Source organism: Tursiops truncatus, chromosome 12, assembly GCF_011762595.2.
Source record: "Tursiops truncatus isolate mTurTru1 chromosome 12, mTurTru1.mat.Y, whole genome shotgun sequence".
Lineage (NCBI taxonomy): Eukaryota > Metazoa > Chordata > Mammalia > Artiodactyla > Delphinidae > Tursiops > Tursiops truncatus.
Genome location: NC_047045.1, coordinates 76,833,251 through 76,855,857, shown reverse-complemented (window position 1 = coordinate 76,855,857; position 22,607 = coordinate 76,833,251). Strand labels below are relative to the sequence as shown.

The following is a 22,607-nucleotide window of genomic DNA, read 5'->3' as shown; positions in this document are numbered from 1 at the left end:
ATGATTAGGGTAATGCTGGCCTCATAGAATGAGTCAGGAAGTATTCCCTCTGCTTCTGTCTTCTGAAGGAGATTGTAGAGAATTGGTATAATTTTTTCTTTAAATGTTTGGTAGAATTCATCAGTGAACCCATATGGGACTGGTGCTTTGTTTTAGAAGGTTATTAATTATTGATTCAATTAGAAGGTTTTTCAATTATTGATTGAATATAGGCCTATTCAGATCATTTATTTCTTCTTGTGTGAGTTTTGTTTCTTTTAAAGAATTGGTCTGTTTCAGCTAGGTTATTAAATTTTTGGGCACAGAGTAGCTCATAGCATTTTCTTACTATCCTTTTAATGTCCCATGGGTTCTGTAGTGATAACCCTCTTTTTCATTTCTGCTGTTAGTAATTTGTGTCCTTTCCCTTTTTCTCTAACCAAAAACAAATTTTAATTTTTACTTTTACTCTATCTAGACACTTGACATTTAGTAAGAATCGTTTACTTACTGAGTTTTTAAAGAATCCAAATCCAGAATTAGCTTGCTGTGTTTCTTATGTATGGATATATGAAGGAGGTGAGAATAAGATTAAGAATGGAAATTTTGACCAAACAGTGAATGTTTAACAAATATGTTGTGAGGAGGTATTATATTTCTGGCTCAGTTGTTGGCATTTGGAGATGCTTTTTGAAGATAACAAAGGCAATAGCCCTCTTGCATAGAACTTACAGTCTGGTGCATATGTCTGTTTTGGCAGGGTTTGGAGACAATTAGCAGGTAAGTAGAAGAACAGGATAATTTCTGGTAGTGAGTAAGTTCTATAAGGGAAATTAGGTAAGGGTATATAATAATGGAGGTAGGAAGAAGGACCTTTATTTAGATGACTGGTTGGGGAGGATCTCCATGAGGAGGCAATGTTTGATCTGGGACCTGAATTTCACAAGGAAACCTACACATATAAACAATAGCTGGCAACATGCCCTAGACAGAGAGAACGTAGAGTATAAATGCTATAGGACTGGCACAAATTTTGCGGTTCAGGAAACAGAAATAAATCCAGCATGGCTGGAGCAGAGTGGGTAGGGGCAGCATAGGAAGATACTGGAGAATTCAGTAGCAGCTGGCTATGTGGCAACTAGTGGGTCCTTTAAGGTATTTGGATTTTGTTCTAAGTGCAATGAGCTATTTTTGGAGGAACTGAAGCTGAGGAATGTTTTGGTGTGGTTTACATTTTAAAAAGATCACTTCACTGTATGAAAAATGGGTATTAGGAATGTAGCTGTCGAAATAGACCAACAATGAAATGATGGTAGCAATGGGGTGGGGAGCAGAAAAAATACACATATTTGGGATATATTATAAACATACAATGTACGAATGTAAGATTCATAAAGGATTGTTGCCTGGTTTAGTCTGTCCCTAGTCTTTCAGCTGCACTGCCCGAGTACACAGTGGACATTCAAAGATATGTGATGGTTGAACTTAATAAGGGGATCAAACGTGTGAGGGAAAGAGAGGAATCAAGGATGAGTCCTAAGTTTTCCAGGACATTCAGTCCTCTGCGGAATGAAATATAATCTCAACTGTATAGGATTTTTATCACTTCCTGGGAAAAGGTTTATTAGTAGGGATTTAATGGCCATGTGGAAATATGTAACTCTAAATATGTACGCCGAGGATTTCCCATAAGGCAGAAACAAGGATGTCTTGCAAGTAATTACAGATCACACTAGATTATAACCATAGACGTAAGGACAAGAGAGCACCATCTTGGAAAGGTAAGGGCATTTATCTGCTCCAAACCTTCATTTTCTGCTTGTGAAATTGTATTGGGGTGACTTCTTCTTCCTCTTGCCTCACTGCTCTTGGCATGAAGTGCTCCTCATATCTTTCCCCTCCGTCTGAATCTTCCATGTTTTGTCTTTTGCTAATGTCAACAAGAAAGATCTTCTTAAATATATATCATCCCTTTATTGAGTCTAAATCATTAGATTATTGACCTAAGTTTGGAGAACGTTTTCTAGACTGACCCCTCCAGACATTCTGAGCCAGTCTAACAGAAGTAAAGGGTCACTAACATTTACCTCAAATTCCTACCAACTCAACAATATTGAGATACTGATGCTTTAGAGCAGGGATTCTGGAACCCTCCCTTGAGCAAGCCAGATTTTTAAAAAAACTATGATATGGCACAGAGAAAATAGATGCTGCTTTCTGGACAAGTCTCAACTTTCTAGCTGTAATTTCAGTCCTTTTCTCTTCCGGTGAGCTGAGGCTGTTTCTGCATGACTAATTGCTGGGAAGCAGTCTAGCCTTGCTACTCAGAGTATGTCCATGGACCAGCACTTCAGACATCACCTAGGAGCTCCTTAAAAATTTAGCGTCTCAGTGCCCGCCATCCCAGACTGAATGAATCAGAAACTGTGTTTTACCAAGATCCCTAGGTGGTTGTTTGCTTATTAAAGTTGGAGAAGACTGGTCCGGAAGTGCCTGGGCCTGCACAGTGTGGAAGCAAACTTTTATTCCTCATTCCACACTGCTTTACATTTTGGAAAGATCACTTACTGTTTTCCAAGAATCTCCACATTTTTTCTCATCTATAAAATAAAAATAGTTTTCATCTTCCTTGGCAAAGAACTCGTGAGGCGTGATGCCTTATGTGGAGAAGGAAATTAAAGTCCTGTTATTTTATGTAAGAGACTAAAATATGCACTTGAGAGGAAGGATAACAGTTGCGTTGAAAACACTTGATTGTCAGACAAAAGTCTTTCATTTTGCCACAGAAGACAAGGGAGATAGAAATAATTAACTTGGCTTCTGTTTCCAGAGGGAGAGAGACCAGTGGTCTTTTCTGCCAATCTTTTTTTTTTTTTTTTGCTCTTTTTATAATCTGGTAAGATAAGGGAACAATGTAGTGTTTCCTAATATGATATTAGAATTTAGAAAAATATTTATATAAAAAAGGTGAAATGGAGATTTTTAAAATATTACTCTATTGAGAAGCCTTTGAAAGGTACAGGGATAGCCCTGTAGGATTAGCCAGCCAGTGCTAGTCTTCCATACAACCGTTAGGAAGGACTCGGTTCACCTCGGCTTTGGGGTCAGGTGCAAGCTGTGTTTTCCTGTGTGCTTGTACCCTTTGGGTCTTTTTTTTTTTGTCCTATGATCCTATTTATCATCTGCTTCCATTATTACTGGATGTTCATTTTATTGTCCTGTGAAGACCTAGGCACCAGCCATTAGTAACAGTAAAACAGTATAAAATCCCCATTTAGGTCATGGATGAGGTTAGATCACAGGTCTTTCCCATGAGTATCTAGCAATATGTTGTATGTCTCTCAGATTATGATACAAAAAAGGCAAATAGGGACAGGAATATGTGTGTGGAAGGGCGATAATCTCTGATATTTTTAACTTAAAGGTAATATATATTGATATAAATATATTAAATAATAATAAAATTATCCAAAGAGGCGGTCCTCTTTATTTTTCATTTAGGGAATGTCCTTTATGCCATGTTATTTCAAGATTCTAAAGTTTATTTTCATCTTTACTGATTTAATATTGTTGAATTAGATGTAAGATCTTAATATAATCATTTTACTCTGACATAATTACAAATTAACGTGTTAGTCGAAAGTATTTTTATTTTCTATCACAATCTTTAGCAGCACAACTGAGCAGCTTGGTGAACACAGAGAAAGTAGTCATTCTGTTTATCTTCTTTGTTGTATACTTGTTTGGTTTGTTTCTTGAGGTTTGTTAAATATATATTACTTTAAAAATACTGTGGTATTAAAAGCTATGTATTCAGGCTTTATTTGAGGTAGAGTCCCCACCTGCCTATCTGTAAAAAAATGATGTGTACAATTATTGTGTTCTTGTGGGACTGAAAACTCCCAGAGTCGCCAATGCTAATGTTCCTCTCTAAGAGTCAGATGTCTTTTCATTTAGATCTCTTAAGACTTTCTAATGTCTCCAGCTTAACTCCAGGACTGTTGCCATGCTTAGTATTTCTCCTATGCAAGTGTCATCAGTTATCATGATAATCTTATAAAAGTCTACTTTTTAATAGCTCTATTGACATATGCTTCACATGCCATAAAATTCACACATAAAAACATACAGTTCAGTGGTTTTTAGTATATTCATAGAGTTGTGCAACTAGATCCACAATCTAATTTGAGGACATCTTAGCACCACACACAGGAAAAACCCCATACATATTAGCAGTCACTCCCCATTCCTACTTGTCCCTTCCTCAGCCCCAGGCAGCCACTAATCTACTTTCTGTCTCCATGGATTTGTTTATTCTGGACATTTCATTATAAATGGACGATACAGCATGTGTCTTTTGTGACTGGCTTTTTTTACTTCAAAGAATTTTTCAAGGTTCAGCGATGTTATAGTATGTGTCAGTACTTCATTTCTTTTAATGACTAATACTCCATTGCATGCGTGTACCACAATCTGTTACCCCACTCATCAACTGATGAGCATTTAGGCTGTTCGCACCTTTTGTCTATATCATTCATGACATTCATGCACAAGTTTTGTGTTAACATGTTTTTAATTTTCTTGAGTATATAACTAGAAATGGAATTGGTGGGTCATATGGTAACTTAAAATGCTACATTTAGCATTTTGAGGAATTACCAAACGGTTTCCTAAAGTGGTGGGTCCATTTTATATTCCCACCAGCAACTTTAAGGGTTCCAGTTTCTACACATCCTTGGCCACACTTCTTATTGTGCCTTTTTGATTTTAGCCATCCTGGTGAGTGTGAAATAGTATCTCATTGTGGTTTTTTTTTTTTTTTTTGCGGTACGCGGGCCTCTCACCGTTGTGGCCTCTCCTGTTGTGGAGCACAGGCTCTGGACGCGCAGTCTCAGCGGCCATGGCTTACCAGCCGCTCCGCGGCATGTGGGATCTTCCCGGACCGGGGCACGAACCTGTGTCCCCTGCATCGGCAGGCGGACTCGCAACCACTGCGCCACCAGGGAAGCCCTCATTGTGGTTTTGACTTGCATTTCTCTAATGACTGATGATACTGAGCATCTTTTCATGTGCTTATTGACAAAAACCTACTTTTGATGTCTGCACAGCCTGAGCCAAAAACTCTAATTGTGTTGAAATGTAGTTTTGAATATTTTCTCCTTTTTTAATAATATTGTAGTGAACAAAGAAGTTTACTGACCAATACTTTAATTTAGTTGCAAAGTTAGCCCAACATCTTTGCTCTTCATTTTATGAAAGAGTATTGGGCACACCTGTGGGCTTTCTGGTAGTAGAAGGGGGAAAACTATTGCCTAAAGACACTTAATCTTATAAGAGTAAATGTAAAGTAAGTGAGTGTGCTTAATTTTGATGCTTCTAGACTACTGTTGTGTGCTTTTCTCTTTGGTGAGACCTTTTCTGCAGTTCTTCTAAGGCCATACTTCCTATATGATCCTCTATCAAGCTTGTTCTCAGGACGGGAGCTAAAATGCATAGACACTAGGGAGTACATGGTAGAAAACAATCTTATTGTCTATCTTTCCCAACATTATTTTCAGACTGAAGTGAATAAAGGACTGAAGTTCTTAGTAAGAAATTAAAGCACCATCAAGAGATGGTTTTCTTTGAGTAACTTTCTGTATCATTTGAGACTCTTTCAGCTGCACATGCTTGAAAACGACACTCAGAATATCTTAACAAAGGCAATGTACTGGCTCCCATAAGCCAAGAGGGCAGTAATGGTATCACCGAAATCCATGTGTCAGTTGGATCCTATGGATTGGCTCCATTCTCATGATTCTTGGCATGATTTCTGGAATCTTCCAGGTTACATCATCACACCACTCCATTTAGGAAAATAGAGAAATTGATTCCCTGATACCCCAAACCAAAGTCTCAGAATTGAGTCTCTTTGGCCCCAGTGGGCCTGATCTGAGACACGTGCTCATCCCTGGGTGAATGACTGTGGCTAGCATGATGGAACTGCCACTGGCTTAGCCTAGCACCTCCGGGGACCCCCCGGATCCTGGGTGGAGTCACTTTACTGGGAGCATTTGAGCTGAGGCTGGCAAGGTGTGGTTAACAAAGAGAATGGAGGTGTGTGGCATGAGGAATTATTATTATCTGCTGAAAGCCGCAGACCACAGGTGGATTCCTTCATTCAAAGAACAGTTCTAGGAAGGACATTAAAAAGTGATCTGGGACAATGGTTCTCAAGCTTTAGAGTGTGTACTGGTCTGTAAGGTTATCCTGCCCCACCATTGTATTTTAGAAACAGAGAACTTACTTGGTTTCACAGGTTTATAGGTGGAGAGGAACTTTGCTCCAGGATGAATCATTCCCTGAATCCCACCAATCTCTGATTTAGATGATATTTGGGTGAGATTTGAGACTTAGAGTTGATGTTTGAATGGGTTAAGACTTTCGGAGGTGTTGGGATGAGTGAATGTATTTTGCATGTGAGAGGGACATAAATTTTGGGAGGTTAGATTGTGTACTATTATGGGTTCAATTGTGTCCTTCCAAAGTTCCTGTGTTGAAGTCATAACCACTGAGACCTCAGAATGTGACCTTATTAGGAAATGGTTATCTTTTGCAGGTGTAATTAGTTAAGAGGTCAATAGGGTGAGCCCCTAATCCATATGACTGGTGTCTGTAAAAGGGGGAAATTTGGACACAGAGACATGCACACTGTAAAACACCATGTGAAGATTAGAGTTATGCTGCCACAAGCCAAGGAACCACCAGCAGCTGGAAGAGAGGCCTGGAACAGATCCTTCCCTACAGCCTTCAAAGGGAACATGGCCCTGGTATGACAAAGTACCACCAACTGAGCGGCTTAGACAATAAAAATTTATGTCTCACAGTTTTGGAGGCTGGAAGTCTAAGATCAAGGTATCAGGAGGGCCTTGTTTTAGGACCATGTCAAATGTTCTGTCCTTGATTAACTGGGTTTATTGGTATTTATTTATTTTAATAGAAGAGACAAAAGTGTCTGAAGATGATGAAATGGAGAAGCTCTACAAATCGTTAGAGCAAGCTAGTCTATCTCCTCTTGGGGACCGGCGACCTTCAACCAAAAAGGAGTTGAGAAAGTCCTTTGTCAAGCGGTGCAAAAATCCATCCATAAATGAGAAGCTCCACAAAATCCGGACTTTGAATAGCACATTAAAGGTAAGAAATTTCAGACTGTGGATGAACTCTGTGGATGTGGCGTGAGAAAATGCTGGTTCTGTAGAATGATTTATGCTAACCACATGTGTGGGTGGAGGGTAGGGAAAGGCAGTAAAAGCCAATACAGTCTCTATAGGGTGAGTTGACCCTTGACATTCATAAAACAGTAGGAAATTCACACAGTAGCACCCAATGCAGTTTTTTTGTTTTGTTTTGTTTTGTTTTTGCAATAGGCCTTGATTTTTGCATTCACTCTGGTGTAAAATTTCAAATACTAAGCTCCTAGATGGCAAGGATCATGTGTAATTTGTTTTTGTACCCTACGACCTGGAATAATAAATGTTGCTGAGAGCCTGAGATAGTCAACTGGTGAGAATACACAGTAAAATTTAATAAGATCTTGGGATTTTGCCTGATTCATTAAAGGGTGCCGTTCTTTTAGACTATATCCAGAAGAAATTTCCTACATTTCAGATATAGCAGGCTTACGTGATGCTAAGCTCTTGCGTCTGGAGCCAAGAACACCATGAGAGCTGGGCAGTGGGAAACAGACACTTCACGGTAGCAGACGAGCAGATGTTTTCACAGTGAGAATAAGGGACAGGGCACAGGATGTACTGAAGCTGTGTTCATGGCCTCCCATAACTAAAATGGTTCTTTATAACACAAGCATCCCGCTTTCACGTTTAGATTATAGCACAAACAAGTAGAGGCCAGAATACTTGGTAAAACAGTCCTGAATTAGCAGAAGATTTATAGATTCTGGAAAGCCTTGTAGACCCGCAATTTAATGCTGTTTTGTACATGTCCTTTTGCATCATGAATTTGAATCCCTCTCCAGGAAGAAATAGCAGCAATCAAAAGGACAAGGCTACAAAAGATGGTGGAGTGACTCTCAGTCAGATGTCCCAGTGAGTCAGTGGAAGACCTAAGCCCCCTAAAAGCCTTGTAAAAATAAGGCTGAAAAATAAAAGGCAAAGGTGTATTTTATTTATACAAAGAAAGCCCAAATGTAGAGGAAATTCCCTAGCATTTAATGATGAAAGACATCACTAGCACTCATTTCAAAGTCAAATATGTTCTATTCCGTAGTATTTACAGAGTTGATGAATGTGTTTGGTCATCCAGTGTAATATGCCGTACTGTGTTGGGATTTTACTGTCTTATTTGCGATAACTGATACGAGTGAATACATTTTTTATTGAACAAATACTTCCCGACTCTTACTATGTATGAGGCACTACTCTAGGACGCTGGGACCACTGAGAAGACCCCACTGGACAATGGAAACATAAAGGAAAACAATCGCTATGAGATGTGATAAGTGCTATAGTTGATATCAGCTTTGGTAGCCCAGAGGAGGGAAACAGCTGCCTACCTGAGGCCATTAGGGACAATGCCATGGAGATGCTGAAACTGGCCCATCATAAGAGATGAAGAAAATCAGGAAGAGAAGGAAGTGCATTCAAGGAGGAGGAGCTGGCCTAGGCAGATGCATAAAAGTGGATGAGATGTTGCAGCCCACATTGGGAGAAGTAGGGAATAGAGGCTAAGGAGAGCCTGGACAGTTCAGGCTACTTCTAGAAGGAGAAAGACGGTGGTCTCAGCTTTCCAAAGAGCAGGAAACTCAGGATTCTGGACCTTCATCCGACCATGGCCAGGGGCTTGGAAACTGGGAGCACAGGTTTGTACAAAGAATTCAAAGGTTTTACTGACGCAGCTGGTTCTCTGTGATGTCTTGTTCTCCATGCACTATGGCCACAGACTTGAGGAACTCAGCATCTTTTTCTTTTCTTCCCAGGTATTAGTTATCTATTGCTAGGCAACAAAATACCCACAAACTTAGCAGCTACAGGCAATAGACATTCATCATTTCACAGTTTCTGTGAGTCAGGCATTTGGGTGTGGCTTGGTTAGGTGCTTCTGCTTCAGAGTCTCTTATAAGGCTGTAATCCAGGCATCAGCTGGGGCTGTAATCCAGGCATCAGTTTTCATTCCTCCACTGGGGGAGGGTGTGCTTCCAAGCTCTCTCACGTGGTTGTTGGCAGGATTCAGTTCCTCGCAGGTTGTTGGACTGAGGGTCTCAGTTGTTCACTGTCTGTTGGCTGGAGGCCACCCCCAGTTCCTTCCCATGTGAGTCTCTTCATAGGGCAGTTCCCAAAATAGAAGCTGGCTGCCTGCAGAGCAGTAAAGCTGCGAGAGTGAGCGAGCAGGGTGGGTTATACCCCAATGTCAGGAGTGACATCACATCGCATTTACAGTATTCTGTTCATTAGAAGCAAGTAGCTAGGTCAGCCTTCCTGCAGTCAAGGAGGGGAATTACAGAAGGGCATGAGTACCGGGGAGCAAGGAACATTGGGGCCGTCTCAGGGGCTCTCTACCCCACCCAGCTGAAGAACTGCACTCTCTGAACATTTCTGGAAAGAAGACCTTTCCACAGATCCCTTACGCTGGGGCTGATGAAATGTACCCCATGTTATGTATTCCTGTGAACCTCCGAGGAGGACATGATGATGTGGAAATTGACCTTGTTGAAAAAAAAGAGAAAAAGCACATCAACCTATTCATCAGAGAAAGATTATTTGGTACATCATGTTCATTCATGTCACAAAGCTATCAGAATTATTTTAACTGTCTTTAAAACTCAAAGCAGTCAGGATAGTGGTTGCCTTTGAGGGGGAGGGGAGAATATGCACTGGGAGAGGCCACAAGTGAAGCTTCTGAGATAAGTCTTTTTTGACTTTGATGGTGGCTACACAGATGTGTTCATTTTGTGATAATTGCATCAAGCACAAACCTTGTATGCGCGTTTTTCTCTATGTGTGTTACGTTGCAATATAAATGTTTACTTAAAAAATACTTCAAAGCCGGAGTGTGGACAAGCAAAAAGAACAGTTTCATGCAGAAACAAGGAAACTGTTTGAATAATAATGTTTGTCTTAGTAATAGGCACATTCCAGAAATGAAGAAAAATCCTCTCACTGGGACTGTATTGGAATGAATGCTCTTCATGGAAATTCTTTTAGAAAGTTGAGCAAACTATCTTGTCACACACTAAAGGCCTTTAGATTAGACCTTTAGGAGTTTCTGATAGCTCCACATCCCCGGACTTTTGGCTAAGCCTGTATTTATTTTTAAATGAATGATTAATGGAATGATTAATGGGTCCAACTGAAACTTTCTCCCAAGATTCCTCTTGCCTGTGTCAAAAGAGGAACGAGCACTTCTTTGCCCACCTGCTCTGGTAGAACACATTTCCAGTGCTTAGGTCTTAAGGCAAGCCATGTACTGAATATTTGGAGTGAAGAATGGAAGTACATTATTTTTCAGAACCCCTACCAGACTCTGCCTGCCTGCCAGAAAGCCAGGAGTATGTTGTCAAAGTGGTTCAAAGCATCCAGTGAGCCCGCTGCTCTATAGGGGAGGAGCAGGGCCTTTGCGTGATGCCTGTTGACCCCAGGGTGCTGAGTCAAGGAAGGAGCTCAGGGGGTTAAGTTGTTGCATTAATTTCCTTCCTCTCTATTCTTATCTACAGTTTTTTCTTTTATCCATAAAAGAACTAACACGGACTTGAGCTGAATGGTAAGAAATTTGCATTATTTAGAGCTAAAAACCATTTGAGAAGTGTTAGTTGAAGAGACCCTTTCCTAAAACCTTTTATCCCCTTTAGAGTGGTGGTGAATTCATTTTTGCCTTAAAAAAATCAATTTTCCAAATTTGGTTGTTCTGCAAAGATCTTATTTAGTAGTTTTTTTCAATAAAATATTAGGATCTCTCTCTGCACAGATATCAAAATTTCTTAAGAACAAAGTAACACTCCTTAAGTAACTTCATATGAATAGAACTATGGTAATATTAGAGAATGAAAGCATTTTTTTTTTTTTTCGGAAAAGATTGTTTTTGGAAGTAGAGATGTGGAGAACTCAGAGAGAAGAAAGAAAACTCTCTTGGTCCTGCTTGACTTTCTACCAGCAATCCTTCCTAGTTACCCCCTTATTAACTAACCTTTCTTCCCTCTGCTTCTGGGTCCTGGCCAACCTGCTTCATATCCCTCTTTGGTTACTTTCCTACTGCACAGTTTTCTCTCCTTCCTGAAACCCAAATATATCTTTTGATCTCCATTTATCACCACACCCTTGCTCTCTTGCTGTAAAATTATAAATCTCACCACTCAGATTACTATATGTGTGGTACTTTTCCCTCGAAATCCATATTATTCTGACCAATCTAGAAGTAGGAAAGGAAGAAAAGAAGAAAATGTAATAAAACACCCCAAATAAAATGTAAGTTAAAGCTAATTGTAGAGGACAGAAAATACATTTGTGTGCCACTAATGTTTGGGATCATGCATCAGCAGATACCTCATTTGGATAAAATACATGCTGCCAGTTCTTAGAATCCCTAGAACTATATGCAAATGTGTGGATATATCTATGTCTATGTCTATGTCTATGTCTATGTCTATGCCTGTATCTACCTATATATCTGTAATATATATCTATATAACATAGTATATATTATGTAGATATAGTACAGATATATTCAATAATACGTATATCATATATATAATTATATATATATATTTTGTTTGTTTGTTTGTCCGTTTATGGAGAGAATTTCCTCAGACTCTAAATAGCATTCATGATGCAAAAGAGGTTAAAAGGCAAATGGGTGACTAGTTCTTTCATTCACTTCTTATTTGATGTATTCATTTTTTTCAACAGGTATTTAGTGAAAGTCTACTGTGTGTCAGTCATTCTTTCAGACACCTGGCTATATATCAGACAAAAGTGCTTGACCTCATGAAGCTTACATTTAGGTGGAGAAAAAAATAAACAAAATAAATACGTTAAATTGGTAGTGTGCTAGGTGATGGTACATTTGATAGCAAATAGGAGAGAAGGGGAATAAGGAATGTTGAGGGACTGATTTGTAACTAGGATAAGCATGAGAAGCCTCTTTAAAAGATAGAATTTGAGTAAAATCTGAAAAAGGAAAGGGAGTGAGCCTTCAGTCTACCTGAGGCAGAATGTTTCGAGTAACAGGGACAAAAACGCACATTCCTTGGGATGGGGGTGTGCCTGGTCCATTTAAGGACGGGTAAGGAGGTCAGTGTGGCTGGAATGGGGTGGGGAGGCAAGACGGGGAGCAGAGCCATGGGTCCAAGGGGCAGCAGGGGATCATAGCCTGTAATGCCTCGCTGACATTGCAAACACCTTGGCTTCAACTCAGAGTGCGATAGGAAGCCTTTGGAAAGTGCTCAACAGAGCTGTGCCATAGCTTGACATATTTCGAAGGTAGAACCATCTGAATTTTCTGGTATGTTGGGAGTAAGAGAAGGAGTCAAGGACAACTCCAGTGTCTGGCCTGAGCAACTGGCAAGATGGAGTTGCCATGAGGTGCTTTGAGGATGACTGTGGTAGGAGCAGGTTTCAGTACGTATTGGGAGTAGATGGGGGTATTGAGAATAACAGGAAGTAAGTTTTGGATACGTTTTATTGGAGACGCCCAAGTGGAGCTGCTGAAGGGATCAACAAGTATGGTGTTCAGGGCGATGGTAAGGCAAGGTAGATTTGGGACCCTCAGTGTGTAGGGAGAGGGGAAGAGAGTACGTGAAATTTCCAAGAGCACGAAGGTAAGTAAAACAGAGAATAGGCTAAATCTGGAGCTCTGGGGCATACTAGTGTTAAAAGATTGGGTGGAACCAGCAAAGGAGGCTGAGAATAAGCGGTCACTCTGGGACGAGAAGATTCAGGAAAATGTGTCACAGAAGCAACATGATGAAGGTGTTCAAGAAGGAGTAGTCAACAGTTTTAGATGCTGTTGATAAGTTGAAGATGAATAATTGATCATTGGACTTAGCAGCATGGTGGTCATAGACGGCCCTAACCAGAGCAGTTTTGGTGGAAGGATGGGGGCAGAAGCCTGATTGGAGACATTCTGTGAAAGAACGGGCACAAGGACGTTGGAGGCAGAGAAGAGCTGAACGTTGGCAGGAATAGTGAAGTCGGCTCAGGGGAGGGCTTTTACGATGGGAGAAATGAGAGCATGCTTGTACGCCCGTGAGAATGATCACATGGAGACAGGAGACTGACGAGTCACAGGAAAGAGGGGAGAATTGCGGAAGTGAATTTCTTGAATGTGAGAGAGGAAGCACTTGTACAAGTAGAGAGATCGGGCTTCGCTAGGAGCACAGATACTTCACCCAAATGAACAGGAAGGAAGGCAGCTTGGTGCTGATGTAGTAGAAGGTGCTGGGAGCTTGGGAGAACTACTCTTCTGATAGTTTCCATTTCCTCAAAAAAATAAAGAGCAGGGTCATCAGCTACAAGGGAGGATTGGGGAGGAGATTTGAGTAGAAATGAGAAGTTTTGAAATAGTCATTTGGGAGAGGGGGAGAGAAAAGGGATAAGAAAACACAATGATTGGATAGCGGTGAAAGTGCATTTAATGTCAGTGGTCATGAATTTGAACTTTGACCCGTGAGCACAGTTGTGAATATTTAGCACGTGCTGACCTGGATCTAGGCAGAGAGATTAGTTCAGTAATGAACAGGCATTGAATGTCTACCTGTCATTCATGACTGTGTTAGGTACAGGGAATACAGGAATGAATAAAATATGTTCCCTGTCACCTTCCTTAAGAAGCTTTAGAATAGGTGGCGTGACAGAGCCATGAACATCTCAGCGTAACATGGTAAGTTCTAAGAGGGCTGGATCCCAGCATTGGAAGGCACGTGAACATACAAAAAGCTTCTCAGTTCAATCTGGGGGTTCAGAGGTTTTTTTGGAGAGCATGATGCCTGAAGTGAGTATACCTTTATGAGTTGTAGTAAAATCCAGTGGAAAAGAAACAACTGGGAAATGTTCCATGTGAAGGTCCCTCAAGGAATTAGAGTCCCCCAGTGAAGGAAGGTGAAGAAGGTCCTCTGTGCGGCACATCCCGGGGGTATGAAGTAGCAGCGTGTCGGGGAGAAAATCCACATCAGCACTCTTAGAGAGGAAAGGAAGAAGGAAGTGGAGGATGGGCTCATGTCCACGGAACCTTGGGCATGAAGGGGAACTATTAAGAATACTTGGAATTTTAGGGGAACCCCTTGCACTGTCGGGCAGAGGGTGGATACAAAGTGGGGACTGGAGGCAGGAACCTCACTTGGGAGGCTGTAGCAGCAGGTCAAGTGTGATATAGTGGACTTTGTATCCGAAAGTGGGATTATGTGCACAGGGATGAAGGGAACAGGAATAGATTTGAGATAAATGTGTCAGGTTGAGAGATCTTTTTTTGAATGTGGCAGCTGATACCTCTTATGTTTCACTCCATTCCTTGACTACAGAAAAATCCCCTAACCTGAGACAGACATTTTGGAAATGTGTCATTGGTTACAGAGGAGGCAGGTGAAGTAATATGAATAGACTGTCTACTAGCATCATTGAAATATGCACTATTTGGATGGAAGTTTAATAGTCTTTTCTTTGAATAAAATGATAGCCTACATATTTATTCTGTATATATTAAATGTGTGAAATTTATTAAAAATGGTATAATTTAATAGAAAATAAAAAGATATATATTTTTTGAAAATAAATTTATTTATTTTTGACTGCATCGGGTCTTCATTGCTGTGCATGGGCTTTCTCTAGTTGTGGCGAGCGGGGACTACTCTTCGTTGCGGTGCGCGGGCTTCTCATTGCGGTGGCTTCTCTTGTTGCAGAGCACGGGCTCTAGGCGCATGGGCTTCAGTAGTTGTGGCCCACGGGCTCAGTAGTTGTGGCTCATGGGCTCTAGAGTGCAGGCTCAGTAGTTGTGGCGCATGAGCTTAGTTGCTCCGTGGCATGTGGGATCTTCCCGGACCAGGGCTCGAACCCGTATCCCCTGCATTGGCAGGTGGATTCTTAACCATTGTGCCACCAGAGAAATCCCTAAAAAAAATATATATATATATATATATATATATTTATTTATTTATTTCATTATGTAAGGATAGAATGTATTGGGATCAAGGCATAAGGAATAGGATTATCCCAATATAATGAGCTCCCTGATAAAGGGATTTTCTTAAGGAAAAAGGGTAAGATATATGCAAAGCATAAGGCAACTGATGAGTTTTTAAGTGGGCTATTTCAGTGTTGGGCCAGATCCAATATATATCTCTATCTCTATCTCTATTTCTATCTCTATCTCTATCTCTGTCTCTAAAAAGATATATTTTTGTACTGACTTATGTCTTAGGAAAAGTACTATGTCCCAGCTTTACTTAGTGAAGTTTGGATGGTTAACAGCATGATTATACAATTATCCATTCCAGGAGGAATAAAGCTCACACCGAGATAGAAATATGACTGTAGTGTGGAATAGTGGATTGATCAGGGAAGAGCGACATAGGAGACCTTGGTTATATGCCTAGTTCTTCCCCTAAGTCTTGGGTGGGATGCCTACCTTCTTTGTGGTCAGCCTGTGTAAATGGGTGTCTTGCCGTATCTCTTAGGGTTGTTGTAGGGACTTGAATATTAATATGTAAAAACACTTTGATAATTTTACAGTCAAGGTATATGTGAGTTTATTTGTAAAAGGGCTGAAGATGGTTTATTGAAATTAAGATAGTCACCACATCTCACTCTCTTCTCTCTCTCTCTCTCTCTCTCTCTCTCTCTGTCTCTCTCTCTCCCTCCCTTCTCTCCCTCTCTCTTTTTTCTACTTGGACAGTGTAAAGAACATGACCTGGCCATGATTAACCAGCTGCTGGATGATCCGAAGCTGACAGCCAGAAAATACAGGGAGTGGAAGGTCATGAACACCCTGCTCATCCAGGATATCTACCAGCAGCATCAACAGCAGAGGACCCCTACGTCCACCCCCGAAGGCTCCCTCCAGGGACTCGAGAAACCACCTTCCTCTGCCTGCATTGAAAATTCTATTTGAGAACAAGCCAGGATCCTCTCCCCCCGCATCTTACCCCAAAGCAACTCTTCAAGATGTTGTCGTAGCTTAGCATTTTTCCTTATAAAGGAAAACTGAAAGCCGGTTCCTGGAAGCACCAGCTCCTCCTCTAGGGATGCAACTGGGGTGAAGACAAACACTGACGCTGCATCAGCAGTTTCAGTGCTTCCATTCCAGCTGGAGGGATGGAGTCCAGCTGAGCAAATGGTCTCTGTGTTCCTTCTGGGAGCCCCCGGCCATGCTAAGTTCTAGGTGGGATGTGAGAACTGTCACCTCTGTTTGTTGCTCTCAAGAGAATGACAACATTCCATGGACAAAAGATCACTTTTTACCAGGGATACTTCTTCATAGAAATACTCTGTTTTCCAAAAGAAGAATGTATATGTCCCATTTGGTAGCGTCGCTGAGTTCCCTAAGTCATCTTTTGAGTGGAGGAATGCTATCTACAGCAGTAACCGGGGCAGGACAGATGTGATATTGTGGAACCCAAATCGCTTGCCTTTGGTCCAGAATGGTGGTGCCTTTTCCACGTGTTGAGAAATACTTCATAGCAAATGGTGTGCGGGAACGCCCAAGGAGGAGGCGTGTCCTATATTCCACTCACTCAAAGGACAGCTTAATATTTTCAGACTTTATCCAGTTTGGGTAAGGGATCTGATTAATGTTTCCTTGCCACAGAACAGCTAAAGAAAACTCTCTCATTACACTTGGACACCTCTGTTCCCTCTGAGATTTTCTAAACCACTGTAGGACATAGTAATATGACCAGCGAGGAATGTTTACTGCCTTTGCCCTTGGGGGTGGTAGCTATGCACAGTATAAATGCACAACCAGGGACTTCCCTGGCGGTCCAGTGGTTAGGACTCCGCAGTCTCACTGCCGAGGGGCCGGGTTCAATTCCTGGTTGGGGAACTAAGATCCCCCAGGCAGTGCAGCATGGCCTAAAATAAATAAGTAAATAAATAAGTAAGTAAATAAATAAATAAATAAATGTACATCCAGATTCCCTAGGATCAATATTGACAAGATGATTCTGGTGTCTGAATTGTTTTAGCATCTTTAGTATCTAAAAAAAATCAACCCAACAGAAACAGCAAAAGAGTTAAAACATGAGTGTTTTATTTTTGTATGTCTATGTGTCACTTTGTGTCCTATGTGAATAGCTAAATATAATATATTTGTTATTTAAGAATATTTATAGAAGTTCAAATTACTAGTGTCTTAAAAGATGATATTATATGTTTTATTCAGTATATGTTTCAAAGTATATACTTTTTGCTTGAGAAAAATAGGAATACTATTGATTCACTGGAGTTATTATGTTGCACTATAATGTCTGAGGAATGCTCAGGAGATCTTGTGGGATAAATGTAGGGCATGCATTAATAATCTTTATTTTCTGGCTTTTCTCTCTGCTTCTTTCTCTCTTTTTTCTCTCTCTCTCCAGAATGCTTAGATTTCTATCTGTTGTAAACGATCTTCCTAACCAGAAAAGGACTTCCCTCTTACATTATCCCTTCTAGTAAATATACTTTAAGTTTTATGCCATTTATGCCTACGTATCCTAAACCAGAGGAAGCACAATTAATGCAGTCTTTTGATGGAAGACGAATAGAATTTTGGGGGTTTACCGTTTAAGAGAACTCATTTTATTAGAGAAACAATAGGAAAGTTTTCACCCACTAATCACCATGAATACTTCTCACCATAAGAATAACCGAAACCCATGAAAGACCCATTTTGGCCTAACCCCTAGCAAGTTGTCAACACAACATCGTTGGCTTTATAGTGTCAAAGTGTGTGGCTTGACATTCAAATGGAAATAACCCCCTGAATTTTATCTGCGAACTAAATGGAAATAGTTGTTGAAATTTTCCCTAAGCTTTACTAAGAAGTCTTAATACTTTGTAAACAAAAAACAACCTTAGCATTAAGGAAAAAAAAAACCCAAAAACCCAGGAAGCAAGTTGTAATACTAGAAGCTTCTGAAAGGCCATGCTAGTCAGTTTGGCGCAGGAAACATTCAGGTGCTCCTGCAACAGTTGGAGCGCACTGGGCAGGGCTCAGACCCTGCAGAGGAGGGGACCTGGCCCTCTGTGAGTGTGCTGTTGGCACAGAGAGAAGCAAACATTCAGGTCCTCAGACTGGACCCTGAAGTTTCTGGTTTGAAGGCCGGTGCTTTAATCTCTTTGCTCTAGAAATCAGCATCGATTCTTTCTGTAATTAGCAGCATCTAATTCTTCCCATAATTAGGTGGACTGTTTAGGATTCACAAAGTAACCAAAGTGGTGAGGAAAGGAGAAATAATCGCAGAGGAAAGGATGGAATGATAAGGCATTCTTCTACCTTTTCCTCTTTGGTTTCCAGCACCAACCTATAAACGTTAAACCCATTTTTCCTAAAGTGAAGTGCTTCGAAAGCTTTTGGCCAGGGCTTGCAAATATATTCTAACGCTTTACTTTGACTTTTCATGAATACATATTTAACTGACCTTTTAAAGTCCATTGGTACCACTCCAACTTAAAGGCAAAACAGATCCGTGAGATTACTCAGTCTAGCTTTTCAGTCACTTTTCAAAGTCGGGTTCGTCGAGATGTTTTTGCTTTGTTAGTTAGAACAGTTACTATGCAGAACCTCCCAAACGAAAGTTAAACTGAGATGCACGATTTCGCACCCGGCTCTTCTAGACCAAACTCACCTGCTCACTTGTGACTTCCCTTCTGAGGATGCTTTCACTCTGTGTTACGTTGTGCTAGGAAGTAGGGGCACGGCTGCCGTGAGTCTCCCTCCGCCCTGTGCCTCTGCCTTGTGCGGTGGCTGCGGGGACCCAGCAGCTGGACTTGGACTGTACGTGCCATCGCGCTGCAATGGGCACAGGGCCGTGGTAGCTTTTGCGAGGTCATCCGCTGGAAACCCAAAGGCCCCTTTTCCTTGAGTACAGTCTCTTCCTCATGGCCTGAGAGGTTACTGTCCCTCCTGCAGTGACCTGCTGCTGTGGCTGGCTGTGGCTTGGGGTGTAACTTATCACTCTGCTTCCTTTCCTTCCTTCTGTAAAGTACACTGCTCGTTAGGAGCTGTGAGATCCTTGGATGGAAGGGATCCATTTATTTTGTTTTCCTTTTAAAACGTATCAGGAGATGCCAGAGACGAGCTTAGTGATTAAGGGTTAGGACCTTAACTTTCCTTTCAATTCCTTTTCATGTAATTATGCTAATTTCCTCAGACAGCCTCTAAGTCACAAACAATATCATAGAGACGATCCAGATACTTTTAAGTCTTTTGAAGAGAGGGGCTATACCAATTCCAGCCATATTTAAATTCATGGACACGCACCTCTTTGTACGATACTCTGATTGAAAGATAATATTTTGATGAGGCCACACAGACGACTGAGTGAGTAATTTAGGCACACAAGGTGCCCATCCAACCGTCACTTTGTGTTGAGGTTTTAGGATGCATCTCTTCTTCGTCTAATAGAATTTGATATTTGATTGGGGTTTTCCAATGTATTTCACCTTTCAATTTTTTTTGTACACTTAAAAGAGGAATGGAGTCCTAGAAATGTGAGGAGACTGTCCTGCCTATGGTTTTGTAATATGTCACTAAAAATGGAAGCCCCTGAAACTAGATTTTAGCCACGCATAGGAAATGGACTGGGGATGGGCCATCCTTCCACCCAGCACTGAGAGCTGCTCGTCTCAGCAAACAAGATAACGAACCTCTACGTGTTTCTCTATGTTGTGAGACAGGAAGTGATGTTCTTACCTCCTCTGCACATCTCTATTCTTCCTCACATCACCACAGACCACAGAGAAAACAAAGAAGAAAAAAATAGATATTTATAGATATTTTAAAAAATAGTTCAATTTCTCCTGCTGTGAGAAGACTTCACTGCCCTGTTTTGATATTTCTTTGAGTCCAAAGGGGAAGCATGCCCCAGGGAGACGTCGAGCATCTCTTAATAAAGCCCACGATTTAATTAATTAATTTATTTAACATCTTTATTGGAGTAGAATTGCTTTACAATGGTGTGTTAGTTTCTGCTTTATAACAAAGTGAATCAGTTATACATATGTTCCCATATCTCTTCCCTCTTGCGTCTCCCTCCCTCCCACCCTCCCTATCCCACCCCTGCAGGTGGTCACAAAGCCCCGAGCTGATCTCCCTGTGCTATGCGGCTGCTTCCCACTAGCTATCTATTTTACGTTTAAGCCCAGGATTTTAAACCACCATTTTAACGCCCTTGCATGATGGGGATGTGACGTTTTTTGCACTGCATGGTGTTTGGGGGCAAGATGTTAATGTAGGAGTGATACCTTCAATCTCATTGTACTTTGTTCTGTCTTCTACCCTCTTTGACCGAACTGAAAAAAGAGACATGACTCATTTCTCCTGCTCTGTGTGTTTGAGGATGACTTGTAAGATAAAAATAAAAACAGGAGAAAATAGATCTAGTAAAATGACCTGGAAAACATTGGAAATGTCCCAGTGGTGTTCGTTTTCTGCCCTGCAATGTTGCTTCCTCAAAATAAAAACTCCCTGGGAAGTGTGGCATGGCTGGGCTTTTATCGTCTACAAAGGGTTATAGCGCCCTCTGGTGGCAGCCGCAAAATAATTGATTCGAGACGATCGATGTTTTTATTATTAAATGAAAAGATTTAATTACGTTGGGAAATCTGTTTCCACAACAACTGATGTGGCCTCCTCCAATGGTCTTCAGCTTACAGATTTCTTCGTATCGAGATATTTATATTTTTCACAATTGTCGGTGCACACAATTTGACTCGTTACTAGGCACCCACATTTTGTTTAGAGAATCTTAAAAATTTGAAGATTATAAAAGTTACAACCAGTAACACATAAGCTCCTTAAAATACGTAAGATATCTCTGTGAAAAAGGAACAAAGAAAATATTGAAGTAGATAATAAATTGCCTTTTTGCTGGATCCACTGATGAGAGGAAGTTAGCCTGCACTGAACTTGATTCACACCTCCTTGTTTGCTGTCTACACAACGTGTTATTTTGTTTCCTCTCTCTCTCCAAATTTTCACTTTACATGCTGAGGCCCATCCTTTTTTTCCTCCATCTGCCACCACCAAATCTGTCCAGGCTCCCACACGGAAGCAGTAAAAATTATTCTAGACCAAAGAGATTAGCAAAAGGCATTGATACAGTACGTTCTTGATTTCTAGAACAATCTTGCATTCGTTTCCATTGCTGCTGTACCGAATCATCACAAATGCAGTAGCTTGAAAATTGTGTTTTCTTCCAGTTGTAGATTCAGAAGTCTGACACCAGTTTCCTTGAGCTAAAATCAAGGTGTGGTCAAAACTGTGTTCCTTCGGGAACCTCCGAGGAAGAATCATTTCCTTGCCCTCTCCAGGTCACCCACATTCTTTGCCTCTTCCTCCATCTTCAAAGGCAGCAAGGTATCTCTCTATACCTTTTCTCTCTAGTCACACCGTCCCCAGACTGACTCTTTTTGTTTTGTTTTTTTTTAACATCTTTTTTGGAGTATAATTACTTTACAATGGTGTGTTAGTTTCTGCTTTATAACAAAGTGAATCAGTTATACATACACATATATCCCCGTATCTCTTCCCTCTTGTGTCTCCCTCCCTCCCACTCTCCCTATCTCACCCCTCTAGGTGGTCACAAAGCACCGAGCTGATATCCCTGTGCTATGCGGCTGCTTCCCACTAGCCATCTACCTTACGTTTGGTAGTGTATATATCAGACTGACTCTTTTAAGGACCCTAGGATTACATGGGCCCACCTGGATAGTGTAGCAACAGGTTGCTTCTCTGTTTTAGCAACCTGAATACAACCTGCAACCTTTATTCCCCTTTGTAACATAGACTCAGGTCCAGTGATTCATGGTCATCATTCTGCCGACTGTAAACCTCCATTTCAAATATCCTGCTTAGTCCCCCTGAACCATCAATTTCTTCCAGAAATTCCAGGACATCTAAATTTTCATGACAAGCATGAAATCCTTTGTCATACCATGTGGCTTGAATTTGGTTTCATCAAAGTATGTTCACCACAGGGAAAGTAATTCCATCTTTATGAGGAGAAAGGGGAAAAGTTTTCTAGTTTTTAAAGTCACACATACACAGGTTTGACAGGTACAGTAGTTTCACAATCAGATCAAGTTTTAATAATACCTGCATTTAAAGACAAAGCATTAGAATGTCACTGTTGAGAATTGAGTATCATGATGCAGAGGATAATTCAGGCCTCAAAATCTTAGGTTCATGAGCTGCTCTGTGCCATGTCAGACTGGCTGAGGGCTCTGGACGAGTCCCAGCTTTCTCTCCCATGAGAGTCGCAGAGACTCTTGTGAGAACGTGATGGTGTTCAAATGTACTGACAGGCATAGAATTTCGATAGGCCCCGGTCCTCATAAATCACAATCCGAGTATTATATTTGCCTTTTCTCTTAAAACACCCAAACAAGCCTATCTTTACAGGTAATTCCCGGATGCTGGTCTGCTGGTTTATCCCGTCTCGTGGT

The 22,607-nt window shown here is 41.0% G+C and overlaps 2 protein-coding genes across 14 annotated transcripts in view; one reads left to right on the top strand and one right to left on the bottom strand.

Annotated features, from left to right (window-relative positions):
• The window catches only part of IPCEF1 (interaction protein for cytohesin exchange factors 1), a 181,032-nt gene extending 160,956 nt beyond the window's left edge, over positions 1 to 20,076 (top strand). For 12 of the 13 annotated variants that reach the window (XM_019951581.3, XM_073789756.1, XM_033867863.2 and 9 more), the window contains 2 exons: positions 6,959 to 7,152; positions 15,856 to 20,076. In XM_019951581.3, the coding sequence (XP_019807140.2) occupies positions 6,959 to 7,152; positions 15,856 to 16,071 (410 nt within the window). In that variant the 3' untranslated portion in view covers positions 16,072 to 20,076. Of the gene's footprint in view, positions 1 to 6,958; positions 7,153 to 8,401; positions 8,837 to 15,855 lie in introns of all 13 variants that reach the window. The other variant, XR_012324920.1, reaches the window with a different exon arrangement.
• The window catches only part of OPRM1 (opioid receptor mu 1), a 158,641-nt gene that overhangs the window by 58,694 nt on the left and 77,340 nt on the right, over positions 1 to 22,607 (bottom strand). The gene's annotated exons all lie outside the window — the stretch shown is intronic.